This window comes from Anoplophora glabripennis, unplaced genomic scaffold (assembly GCF_000390285.2).
Source record: "Anoplophora glabripennis isolate ALB-LARVAE unplaced genomic scaffold, Agla_2.0 scaffold665, whole genome shotgun sequence".
Classification (NCBI taxonomy): Eukaryota; Metazoa; Arthropoda; class Insecta; order Coleoptera; family Cerambycidae; genus Anoplophora; species Anoplophora glabripennis.
This window is the reverse complement of record NW_019416757.1, coordinates 64,255-78,321: the sequence shown is the minus strand read 5'-3', so window position 1 is coordinate 78,321 and position 14,067 is coordinate 64,255. Positions and strand designations below refer to the sequence as shown.

The following is a 14,067-nucleotide window of genomic DNA, read 5'->3' as shown; positions in this document are numbered from 1 at the left end:
ACCTCCTTAAGGCTAATTTTATTGTAACGAACTGTGTGACGCCATTTATGTGTGGACACCGGAACTACGTACTGGTAGGCCTTCCGAGTGATCAAACAAAATTTTATCAGTATAAGTGTATTTACTACGAAGTTATAACGTTTGCGTGAAGCAAGTTTTTGATACTTGTCAAACAGAGACTGAACATAAGAAAAATTAATTGACTGTACGAATACTGAATCTGAAATTAGTTTTGTTTGTGATTTTTTTAATTGAAAAAAATATTTAATTAATTTTCAGCTATCTCGAAATGACAGGAATTGGTAAAATTTCATAAAAATGTAAGACTCGCATAAAGTAAATAATTACTAAAAATATTTTACAGTAATTCATTCATTATTTTATAATAACAATATCACGTTAATCACTACACTATGTGGGCGAACAAAATTATAAAGCTAACCCTGGAAACTTGTGACGTTAACCGAAAAATGGCATACATATTTACTTTTTATATATTCCTTTTTTTTACTTACCTAAAGAAGGAAACTTTTCGCTTCTCTTCACCAACTCGATCACTTCTATTTATACAATGTTTTACAATACACTTGCCCATGATAAAACGTCTAATTATCGAAATCACAGTGATGTGTACACGTCAAATGCTAGGACACGACTGAGCGCTGGGCTTGAAATCAGGCTCCAAAGTGTTTTCACCAAAGTCGCTCTATAAGCCAGTCTAGGTGGTCTGTGGACATGCACAATATCATATCTCTCAATCTCTGTGTCATGAGTATTTATTATCACGATTGGTGAAAAGTTTGAAGTGAAGTATCCCATAAAATATTTGCATACATTGTTTATTTTTTATATCCATAGGCAGCTAGACAGCGTTATTTTAATGGACAATTAATACTGGATAAAAACGTGCTTTCAAAAAACTTTATAAAATAAAATTTGTTGCTTCTGGTAGACATGTGGTTAAAATTTTGGCAATTATTTCTGGGGCACCTTGTATAATAATATCACACCAATAGACCATACAAATGCTTATGTAATTATCAAACAAATTAAACTAGTCGAATATGTAAGAAATACTACTGATCATTTTTTATATTTACTTGTCTTTTTTTATTTTTCCATTATTGCTTTTTTACCATTCGTACTTTACATTTCATATCACCACTTCCCATTTTTATGGTAACACTCCTTAAAAATGGTAATTTAGTTCTGCCAGATTTACGTTTTCACTAAAAAAATTGTCGATAAATGACAATATTACATTTTCTCCTTCAATCTACCCCTAATATTTAGATTTCATCTTCAAGCGCATCGTTCACATTCGCATTTTCTAAATACAAATCCGTCAAGAATCTTAATATCCGTAACTATACACGTCAAACTTGCTTTACAATCACTCACATCTCTACTGATTACTCATTTTTTTTTGTTTGTTAAACTAAGTAGAACACAAATTTAACTTATCTCGATGATTTGTCAATGCAAGTCAAGAAGTCTAGTTATGCTAAAGGTGGGATCCAGAACGCTATTTCAGCTAGGTTTGGATGAATTGTGATGGTGGATATCCGGGTCCCTATCTGGGCGATCCCTCCGAATTACCATCTGAAAGCACATCAAACGCCTTATATCGATTACCTGAACCCTTATTTTTAATTGTTATGGAATATTTTACAATTAATTACCCTTAGTAGGTACTCGTGTTGAACAATTATGCAGGGTGTCTGGAAGTTTTGGGAGTGTCTTTCCTAATTATATTTCAAAAACTCAATAATAATGGAGTTTTTTAAACCAACTGTAGGAAATTAACAAAATGACAGAGAACGACAGGGCTGTGCAAAATAATTTTGTAAAAACACAATTGTTTTTGTATGAATTTTCAACGTGGTATTTTAAAATCGTCATATTTTTATGCCAATGTAGACGAAGCAACGAATTCAAAGAAAAACAAAACTGTTTTTTAAAAAATTAATACTTTTGCATGATACATTACTAATTGTAAGCAAATTTAATTAATTTCCTGAAATAATTATTTTTGCAAAGTGAGAAGATAAAAAAGCAAATTAACAAAATAATTAGAAGTTAAAAAAGCTTTAAATATTGTAAAACCTATGAGAACATATTATTACCAAACAAAAGTACGAAAAGAAATGGATATCTAGAGAACCTCTCATAAAATTTGTTTTCTTCGGTATTAAATCAGGATTTATATAAAAAAAAAAAATTGTAATTGAAATTGAGTAACTAAAATTATTTTTAGAAAATTTTGAATTATGCAAACTGGTAGCAAACAATGAAGTAAATCATCATTTAAATTACGTTTGAAAATGCACTAAAAACTTTTAGATACATAGGATGTTTCAAAATAATATACCACAAAGCCTAGAGAACTAGTAGAATAAAAAAAATTTGATTTTTTTGTGTGAACATATAGGTCTATTGTAAGTGATTTCAAGAAAAAAGGTGTTAGAAATTTATAAAATGAAATACAGTGAAAATTGGTTATAACAACTGCTTTATACGACATATTGGATATAACGGAATTTGGAAGTCCCGATTTAATCCTATAGAAATACCATATTAAAAAGACTGTTTTCAACGACACCGTTTACAACGACATTCCGGATTTAGCGACGCAATTTATATACATTTACCATAGAATCTGTCGGTTATAATGACCAATACGGCCTTAAAACCAATGCACCGCTCTACCGCACGCCTCGCCGGCATTCACGCTTTTGACACCGGTTACTACGTCTATTAATTACCACTTTCTATCAAGATGTCGAAGAGGAAATTGTTTAATAAAGAAGAAAAATCACATACAAGGTGTTTATAAATAAGTGCGAAATATTTTATCAGGTGGCTGCTGAAGTTATTTTGTGAAAAAATTCATAGTTCATATAATATTCATAGTTCATATAAACATAGGTCGAAATATGCCTCATTTCCGAGATAGTGTTTAAATTTTAATTTTTAATTTATTTTTATTCCTTATTTCAGAATTTTAAAGATGGACTCGAAATTAGAAAAACACTTTGGAAGGATTACTTGCACCAGTGGTGTTCGTGCGAGAATGCCACAACCTTTTTTAATAAAAAAAATGCTACGCCACTGACTTTTTCGTGTTGATATTTTTTTAGAAATCCGCCATTAATTCTGAATGAAATTGGTCTTTTCAATTTTTTTCGTAGGATGCACCGTTTTTGAGGAAAAAAATTGAACATATTTTATTGTAGGTTTTGTTAATGTTTTATTTAAAGGTGCAAGTAGAAATATTCGGATCACCCCAGAAAATGTACATTTATACCTCCAAAGCATTTTTCACATTTCGAGTCAGTATCTTTAAACCTCTTTGAAATAATTAATAAAAATAAATAAAAAATTAAAATTTAAACTCTGTATCTCTAAAACGAAGCATATTTTGACCTAAGTTTATATGAACTTTTTTTCACAAAATAACTTCGACAACCACCCCCTAAAATATTTCGCACTTATTTACAAACACCCTGTATAATGTAAAGATTAAAAAGCGGAGAAACTAATGCAAGGAAGCAAAAGAGAAAGCTTATTACGGTCCCTTGAAGGGATAATCGATTTTCACTGTATTTCTAACAAGGTTGGCATGATATATATCAATGATATATATTCGATATATATCATTGATATCTATCACGATATTTANTTATGCAGAATTTTATGCTTTACAACTTTTAGAAGAAACTTGTGATCTAAAATATTCCTAGGTTGCAGAGTAACAAACGCTCAGTATTAAAAAATTAATTACATCAGGATATTTAGATCTCTCCAAAATATATTACTATCAAATTTCAAATACGTCAATTACTCTTAGAAATATTAAAAATAATTCTTTTCTAAAAAATAGATTTATATTTCACAGAAATTTTTGTTATCTTTTGATGTTCTACGGTATGTTGAGTATGAAACATCCCACAGTAGTTATTGTCGACTGCTCTAAAGTAAGAGTTGTCTTCGGAAATCGTAATTTTTTTTTCAAATAACGAGACTAATTCTAAGGTATTCCATGTGTATGACTGTGTGCGTGTGTGTGTATCGTAATAACTAAGGCATTCCCTCAAGCAATGTGTCAAACAACCGTCCTTAAACTGATTATCGAAGGAAATACCTGTTGCGATGAAGGCCCCGGCCTATCGTACACCGGATAAGGCTGAGGTCGGGGTGCAGAACGTCCGCTAGTGTCTGCATTTTGTCGGTGCAGCCCACTATTCGGGTACGCTCCTGCCGGCGAATGTCTAAAATCATTAGAACATTCCACATTAACCCATCTCGAGGCGGAAACTAGGACGATTATCTAGTCGGCCGTGACAGGAACAAATGACAATCTAGTTTTTGCTAAGTCATCTGCCGGCTTATGAAATTACTGCACGTAAAAATAATAAAACTGACGACAATTTTAAAATTAATCAAAGTTTTTGTTATTGTTTCGTAAATTTGTCATTTTTCCTTTCAAGCGAGCAATATTCCTAGTTCTTATATCATTCTGGATTGCACATGTATGTATTAGGGTCAGTACCAAAACGCGAAAGTCACGGTCACACTACAAATAAAACGAGTTTTATTAAGATTACATCATATAATGCTAACTTTTTGTTTTCAACTGTCTCAAATGAGACAGAATTCGCGTCAAAATTTCTCTAGATTATTAACAAAAACCTTATGCTCAAAATTCCCGATTAATATGATATAATGTTCATGTCTGGAAATTCGAAAATCAACTGAAATGTTCATACTGCCAAATTGAGTGGACGGTACCTCTAATTTCTTCAAAATGATCGGCTTGGATTTCTGGAAGATTCACAACAAATATGGTTCTTGCACGATGGTTCGCTTGTTAATTTTCAAAAAGATATTCAAGATTACCTTAACAAAGTTGAGGAAGCACAGTGGTGGATCGGTAGCATAGCCACCGTATTCTCCTGACTTAAACCCTTTACACCTTCTTTTATGGGGACATTAAAAAATGAGCACACATGCCTAAAAATGGCAGCCACGAGTAGATGAAATTTGATGTAGCGGTTTCGTAGCACATCATTTTAAACTGTTTTTAGTCCATTTTCAAATTTAAGAATGACTAATAAACACAGTCCAGAGCAGGCTTGTGACATAGGGCATATACTGGGTGCCCCATTTTAAAAAATACACGTGTATATCTCTCAGTATATCAGATCCCCCTCATAACCCTACAACTTTTATTTGAAATTTTTTTTCATTAAGCCCTTAACTTAAGATATTCACGTGTATTTTTTAAAATGGGATTCCCGGTATAAAACATGCGTCTAAAAATGACGACCGCTGTTTGCTGAAATTCGATGTAGCGATTTCATCATTTCATCATTTTAAACTGTGTTTTGATCCATTTTCAAATTTAAGAATGAATGTCAAAGGTAGAGCATACCTATATGTGTATTAGCAAAAAGAATGACTGCTATTCGATGAAATTAGATGTAGCGGATTGATAGCACATCATTTTAAACTGTTTATTGATCAATTTTCAAATTCGAGAATGAATATCAAACATAAATAAACAAACTGACAAATGACAGAAGATAGAGCAGGTGTGTGGGATAGAGCGTATATAAAACATACTACTAAAATAGTGACCGCTATTTGATGAAATTCGATATAGCGGTTTGGTAACACATCGTTTTAAACTGTGTTTTGATCCATTTTCAAATTTAAGAATGTATATCAAAGATAATTAAACACAAATGGCAGAAAACAGAACAGGTTTGTGGGGTAGAGCATATGTTACCAAAAATAATGATCGATATTCAATGAAATTTGATGTAGCGGTTTCGTAGCACATCATTTTAAACTGTTTTTAGTCCATTTTCAAATTTAAGAATGACTAATAAACACAGTCCAGAGCAGGCTTGTGACATAGGGCATATACTGGGTGCCCCATTTTAAAAAATACACGTGTATATCTCTCAGTATATCAGATCCCCCTCATAACCCTACAACTTTTATTTGAAATTTTTTTTCATTAAGCCCTTAACTTAAGATATTCACGTGTATTTTTTAAAATGGGATTCCCGGTATAAAACATGCGTCTAAAAATGACGACCGCTGTTTGCTGAAATTCGATGTAGCGATTTCATCATTTCATCATTTTAAACTGTGTTTTGATCCATTTTCAAATTTAAGAATGAATGTCAAAGGTAGAGCATACCTATATGTGTATTAGCAAAAAGAATGACTGCTATTCGATGAAATTAGATGTAGCGGATTGATAGCACATCATTTTAAACTGTTTATTGATCAATTTTCAAATTCGAGAATGAATATCAAACATAAATAAACAAACTGACAAATGACANCTAAATAAAAATTTTGTATAAAAAATTGGATTAGAGACCATTTTTATGCAGAATTTTATGCTTTACAACTTTTAGAAGAAACTTGTGATCTAAAATATTCCTAGGTTGCAGAGTAACAAACGCTCAGTATTAAAAAATTAATTACATCAGGATATTTAGATCTCTCCAAAATATATTACTATCAAATTTCAAATACGTCAATTACTCTTAGAAGTATTAAAAATAATTTATTTCTAAAAAATAAAGATTTATATTTCACAGAAAATTTTTTTATCTTTTGATGTTCTACGGTAAGTTGAGTCTGAAACATCCCACAGTACAAATTGTCGACTGCTCTAAAGTAAGAGTTGTCTTCAGAAATCGTAATTTTTTTTTCAAATAACGAGACTAATTCTAAGGTATTCCATGTGTATGACTGTGTGCGTGTGTGTGTATCGTAATAACTAAGGCATTCCCTCAAGCAATGTGTCAAACAACCGTCCTTAAACTGATTATCGAAGGAAATACCTGTTGCGATGAAGGCCCCGGCCTATCGTACACCGGATAAGGCTGAGGTCGGGGTGCAGAACGTCCGCTAGTGTCTGCATTTTGTCGGTGCAGCCCACTATTCGGGTACGCTCCTGCCGGCGAATGTCTAAAATCATTAGAACATTCCACATTAACCCATCTCGAGGCGGAAACTAGGACGATTATCTAGTCGGCCGTGACAGGAACAAATGACAATCTAGTTTTTGCTAAGTCATCTGCCGGCTTATGAAATTACTGCACGTAAAAATAATAAAACTGACGACAATTTTAAAATTAATCAAAGTTTTTGTTATTGTTTCGTAAATTTGTCATTTTTCCTTTCAAGCGAGCAATATTCCTAGTTCTTATATCATTCTGGATTGCACATGTATGTATTAGGGTCAGTACCAAAATGCGAAAGTCACGGTCACACTACAAATAAAACGAGTTTTATTAAGATTACATCATATAATGCTAACTTTTTGTTTTCAACTGTCTCAAATGAGACAGAATTCGCGTCAAAATTTCTCTAGATTATTAACAAAAACCTTATGCTCAAAATTCCCGATTAATATGATATAATGTTCACGTCTGGAAACTCGAAAATCAACTGAATTGTTCATACTGCCAAATTGAGTGGACGGTATCTCTAATTTCTTCTAAATGATCCGCTTGGATTTCTGGAAGATTCACAACAAATATGGTTCTTGCACGATGGTTCCCTTGTTAATTTTCAAAAAGATATTGAAGATTACCTTAACAAAGTTGAGGAAGCACAGTGGTGGATCGGTAGCATAGCCACCGTATTCTCCTGACTTAAACCCTTTACACCTTCTTTTATGGGGACATTAAAAAATGAGCACACATGCCTAAAAATGGCAGCCACGAGTAGATGAAATTTGATGTAGCGGTTTCGTAGCACATCATTTTAAACTGTTATTAGTCCATTTTCAAATTTAAGAATGACTATAAAGACAGTCCAGAGCAGGCTTGTGATATAGGGCATATACCGGGTGTCCCATTTTAAAAAATACACGTGTGTATCTCTTAAGTTAAGGGCTTAATGAAAAAATTTTTCAAATAAAAGTTGTAGGGTTATGAGGGGGACCTTGACCATGACCTTCAAGGTCACTTCAACATCAAGTTGATTTGTTCAAATGGAAACACATATTTTTGACACCAGAAATGAAAAAAGCAGAAAATTTTACATCCGACTATGACTTTGACCATGACCTTCAAGGTCATTTCAGTTTTTGTTTCAAAATTCTATTTTTGAGACCAGAAATGAGAAGAGCGGGCCATTTCACATCCATCTATGACATTGACCTTCACGGTTATTTCAAGGTCAAGTTAATTTTTCAAATAGAAACTGGTATTTTTCAGACTAAAATAGAAAATGCGGAGAATTTTTCTTCCAGATATAACCTTGATCATGACCGTAAGTTTCAAAAGTCATTTGAAGGTCATTCTAGTATTTTGCAGGCAAATCTTTAATCTTGTTCATATTTTTCTTTTTGATATGTGGGGCTCGCCATAATTTTCCAGAATACCCATTAACCCTTTGCGGCATGCATTTTTTATTCAAATGTTTTTGAACTCGGGCTAGCTCAGAATTTAGTATGTAATAGTTAAATCCGATACGGCGGATAGGTTGAAGCATTTTCAAAGTGTTATCCATATGAATAGTAAAAATGATTACCAAAAATTGGTCGGCCATATTTGCGATCAGCGCCCTCGAGAACTCCCGAGTACACTATTCGGCAAGACGGAAATGAATTTTGCAACAAAAAACTAAAATGACCTTCAAATGCCCTTGAAGGTCATGATCAAGGTCATAGATGGATGTAAAATTTTCTATTTTCATTTCTGGTGTCAAATGTTTCCATTTGAAAAAATCAATTTGACCTTGAAGGTCATGGTCAAGGTCACCATTAGATGTCCTCCTCAAAACCCTACAACTTTTATTTGAAAATTTTTTTCATTAAGCCCATAAGATATTCACGTATTATTTTTTAAAATGGGACACCCGGTATAAAACATGCTTCTAAAAATGGCGACCGCTATTTGATGAAATTCGATGTAGCGATTTCATCATTTCATCATTTTAAACTGTGTTTTGATCCATTTTCAAATTTAAGAATGAATGTCAAAGGTAATTAGACACAAATGACAGAAAACAGAACAGGTTTGTGGGGTAGAGCATACCTATATTCGCAAAAAGGATGACTGCTATTCGATGAAACTGTAGCGGATTGATAGCACATCATTTTAAACTGTTTATTGATGCATTTTCAAATTCGAGAATGAATATCAAACATAAATAAACAAACTGACAAATGACAGAAGATAGAGCAGGTGTGTGGGATAGAGCGTATATAAAACATACTACTAAAACAGCGACCACTATTCAATATAGCGGTTTGGTAACACATCGTTTTAAACTCTGTTTTGATCCATTTTCAAATTTAAGAATGAATATCAAAGATAATTAAACACAAATGGCAGAAAACAGAGCAGGTTTGTGGGGTAGAGCATATATGTTACCAAAAATAATGATCGATATTCAATGAAATTCGATGTAGCGGTATTATAGCATATCATTTTAAACTGTTTTGATCCGATTTTAAATTAAAAAATGAATATTAAAGATAAATACAAACAAATTGACAAAGGACAGAAGACAGATCAGGATAGTGGGGTAGAGCGTATACAAACATGCTACTAAACATGGCAACCGCTATTTGATGAAATTCAATGTAGCGGTTTGGTAGCACGTCATTTTATCAGAATTTCACACAACTGTTCGCCGACTTTTCTGCCTGCTAAATGTAACCAAGATTACAAATGCCAATAGTTATCATTGCTATCAGCCTTATCCTAAAATTTTTATGGTTATGCCTCTCGACATAGAACAAATCACTTTCTGCAAACAATAACGAAATTGTGCACTCATTTCTTTCAACATATACCCGAAAGCAACTAAAATAAGTTATACCAGAAAATATTTTTAAGAATGTTTCTATATTTTTCCTTTTCCTTTACTTTCTTTATGTTTACACTTAAAAAAAAACTAGGATGACCCTGACTTGGACGAATTAGAACTGACCCTAGTGCGTATACGTCAAAGTGATAAATTTCAGTACTTACCTCACCGTCGGACTCGGTTGACTTCCCGCGGGACTCCTATGAGGATTTTGGGGGTAAGCCTCGGGCGGCAGGCCGTTTTCAACCGGCGGGTGTTGAGCAGATCCCTGAGGGTGACTAGGGTATCCCGAGTTGCTTCCAGAATGCCTGGACGACCTTGCTACGTCTCCATGACTAGCGGCAACCGACGGATGGATGTTATTCACTGCAAAAAAATCGTAAACTTGCGTTACGTGGAAAAACCTTACAGGGGCCTAAAATACCAGTATGGGGATGATTGGACTGAGGCGCAGCGGGTTGTCCGGTGAGAGGTATCGCTAATCTCGCGTTAACCGCTAATAGATGATCCCTCCGTTGCAGCAAGGAAGCCACGTGCTCTTCCAGTCTCAAATTCTCCGCTCTCAACTGGTGCAGACAGGACAGCAATGAAGCGACTGGAAAAAACTCAGTGTGGAACATCGTTTACAAAAAACAGTTTGTGTATTTCATGAAGTCATACACTTACTGTCGAAATGCTGAGCCTGCTCCATCAAGAACTGCGAGCCTTGCTCCCACTGTCTTTCTAAGAGTTGGTCTAGAGTTTGAGGAATGTTACCGCCGCCGCCACCCAGCATTGACGATAGACCGCTACCGCCTGATGTTGTACTAGAACCTGTACTACTCGCTCTTGCCTAAATGGGAAAATTAGGTTATTTTGCAAAAAAAAAACAAAAAATGTTAATTTTATTCAATTATCATGTTTTCGCATAAAATAAGGTGATGTTTGGAGAAGTAAACTATAATTAAACTAACTGTTACTGTAATTTTTTTTATTTTGTCAAGTCTCGATCTTGAATTTCACAAACTCGCATATAAAAAGTTTCTTCTCAAAACCAATAAAGTATTAATTTATCACTAACAAAATTAAAATTTGTATAGCTAAAAATGGAATTATTATCACATAAAGTAAAGTAACATGTGTTCCGGATTTATTGATTAATTAATTTGAGGAATATTTGGCTACGTTTCATGTAAAAATTACATTATCTTTCTCAATTACGTATGGCTCATTAATAGTATCGAGCGATTATACAAGGTGATTCAAGTTTCTGAGAAAAAAATTATTGTAGTTGTAGTACAAGTACTTTCAACCATTACATAGCTGGACAACTGTAGTTTTTAGCATCATTTACAATACGCGTGGAGAACCACATGGCCTCAGCGACTCCCAATATTGAAATAAGATTTTACAATCGTCATTGCAATAGTGTTTACCTGTTATCTGTGGTGTTATGATAGTGTTTACAATAGTTTTTTAGTAGTTAGTGAAAAAAATGGCTTACGTGTATAGCAACTCGGAGTTGATGGATATCGTTTTAATTTATGGTGAAGCAAAACAACATTTGTATTATGGGGAAGCATTTGTGTTATGGTGAGCTACAACAATATTTGTGTTAGTTCGTAGAAACTGAGTAAGACGGGCCCAAATGTGTTTACACGTCGGTGAACAAAATTTTCAACAGTCAAGTATGTCAAATTATTTTATTATTTAAAACCACAAATTAATTTTATTAATTAATAATAATAATAATAGCGGCAAAAGCAGTTGAATTTGCTGGTATAAAATAGGTGCTATAAAATTCTTATTTCTTTCCTTGCGAAATTCTCACAAATTAAAAGTTATTTTCAAAAACACTTACCGACTGCACCACCCTATGGTGAAGCTGCGGCCCCACCAAATTAGAATTGTTTTCATTGGGATTGAATATGCTGTGCGCCTCCAGTTCCGAATTCAAATGATCGGTCATTTTTGAATGCATATTCGAATTTGGATTTAACTGGTTGCCCAGCATATGCGGAGCCGTCAGCCCGTTCTGGAACCTGAAACAAAATCGTCAAAAACGCATTTAAATCCAGCCGACGTTTCTTACAATTTAATATCTTTGCTGTCTTTAGCATTAACCGCAGCCGGCGCGCTCTTCCTGCCCTTTGTGCGCCCCCTACTGGTACTTGGGGGGATGCTCTGGCTCTCGGAACTGGGACTGCTCGGAGGAGAGTCCTTTATCTGCGACTGAGATATGGCGGCGAAAGCCCCGGGCGGATTGGGAGGAGGCGGGGTTACGTGTCGAGATCTACTAGTCCGTTTGGGTAACGTGTTGCTGGAGCCACTACCCATGGTGGCGCCCATTGAATTCGAACCGTTTCTTCGCTTACCGCGGTTTGAACGTTCGGATTTCTCGTTTGACTGAGACTGAGATCTAAAGAAAAAGTAGTAATCGATCGTAAAAAGGAGAGTAATAACACTACCGACCTTCCGCGTTTAACGGGCACATCTATTGCTGCGGGTGGTGAGGGTTCCAGTTCTAATTCCATGTCTACTTCGGTGTTGATGGAGTCGACCTGTTTCTCGTAAGTAATCTTCAAGCCGCCTCCACTCATTTCGGATGTCAGTATTCCTTGATTACTGTTTCCACCAGTCATTATGTCTGAAAATAGTCAAAAATATGCTTGGCATGCTCCGTCAATACATATTAAACGCTGTAAGTAACTCTCGTCAGATTTGCTTCCAAAATCAAGTATTTTTGAATAAACTAAGATGCCACATGCTCGATGATTGTGCCCCTTGGTAAAAATTGTTTGAAAACTGAGGTCTATGGGCAAAAACTGACATGTTTGCCCGTTGCACCAAAATATCACATCAGGTTGGAATTCCAACCGTTTTCATTACAATTCGTCAAGGAAACATCTGTTTTTTCCAATAAAGTTCCTAAATTGGCCAAGTAACGCAACCGATAAAAAAATCATACATGTTAAAATTAATTAAATTGAATGTATATATTGCAAATTCAAACCTATTTTTTATGGTTGGCAAAATGACAGATGACTGTAATACTTAATCAAAATCTAGGAACTTCATTTCTCGAGATTTATTTTTTCTAACTCGGTGCAATCAAGAACTTCCTCAAAAAAGCAAAAAAAACTGCACACAAGTGTATTTATATAACCCCCACCGCAATAAAAATTAAAAAAATGCATTTACTGCTTACCCGTACTTATAACAGATGTACTCCTCTCGGCGCTCCCAACACTATTACTCCTTTCAGGTGTGATTGGGCCGGCCGGTAACACACTAGGAATTGGTGGATTAATAATGGATGGATGGGGACTGAGGCTAGTATTTACTAAAGGAACAGACACGACTAGTGACTGAGACTGCGTCTGAGCCGTCTGAATAATTGACTGTGTCGGCAACGACGAATGGGTAACGTCCGATGTGGCCGCTATATCCGCAAACGTCGTGACGGGAGAACTGTCCTTTATAGTCGAAATGGAGGTTAAGGCAACCACTGGTTGATTGGTTATTATGGACTGTGTAGTTTCCACCTTTGCCTGGAAAGATGTAAAATATCGAGAGCGTAGACAAATTAAAAAGGTTGCCAAAGCATGCAACGTTAAAAAGCAACGCCTTCCTGCGCTACTGGGGTATGCTTTATTGCTATTAAGGTTACACAAATTACAAAAAAATATATACAGGGTGGGCCACCAGTAACGCCTCGGTCGCTAGGGACCAAATGGCAAATGTTACAGAAACCTGTTTAGGTGGTTATGTGTAGGTTGAGTACATTTTAAAAATATTTTGAAATATACAATATACAAATAAAATTTTAGTTTTAGAACAAAGAAAAATTTTAAGATGTTCGAATTGATAACAATTCTCTTGAATACAGCATCTTATTCTATCTTCAAATGATATTCTCACATTCCTTAGAATATTTGGGGTGATTGTGGCAAATGCATATCTAATCCTTTCCTTCATATCATCGCAAGTAGTAGGTGGAACACTGTGTACAAGATATATTTTTATACAGCCCGAAACAAAGAAGTCCATTACGAGAGGTTTGGACACCTGTGGTAGCCACTGACATGAACCATTCTTACCTACTCATTTATTACTTAATTATCGATTTATATAATTTCTCACTGAATATGAAAAATGTGCAGGTGCGCCATCTATTTGCATTCACAATTTTCTCCTTATATTTAAAGAGACGTCATCAAGAAGAACCCAAACCAATTC

General features: G+C 34.6%; 1 protein-coding gene across 1 annotated transcript in view; it reads right to left on the bottom strand.

Annotated features, from left to right (window-relative positions):
• Positions 1 to 685: 685 nt before the first annotated feature.
• The window catches only part of LOC108913972 (protein AF-10), a 20,756-nt gene continuing 7,374 nt past the window's right edge, over positions 686 to 14,067 (bottom strand). Inside the window, exons 7-14 of the mRNA XM_018719644.1 lie at positions 13,037 to 13,379; positions 12,301 to 12,475; positions 11,921 to 12,247; positions 11,690 to 11,870; positions 10,516 to 10,681; positions 10,274 to 10,444; positions 10,014 to 10,215; positions 686 to 1,602 (exon numbers count right to left, since the gene is read on the bottom strand). Of these exons, the coding sequence (XP_018575160.1) occupies positions 1,596 to 1,602; positions 10,014 to 10,215; positions 10,274 to 10,444; positions 10,516 to 10,681; positions 11,690 to 11,870; positions 11,921 to 12,247; positions 12,301 to 12,475; positions 13,037 to 13,379 (1,572 nt within the window). The 3' untranslated portion in view covers positions 686 to 1,595. The remainder of the gene's footprint in view (positions 1,603 to 10,013; positions 10,216 to 10,273; positions 10,445 to 10,515; positions 10,682 to 11,689; positions 11,871 to 11,920; positions 12,248 to 12,300; positions 12,476 to 13,036; positions 13,380 to 14,067) is intronic.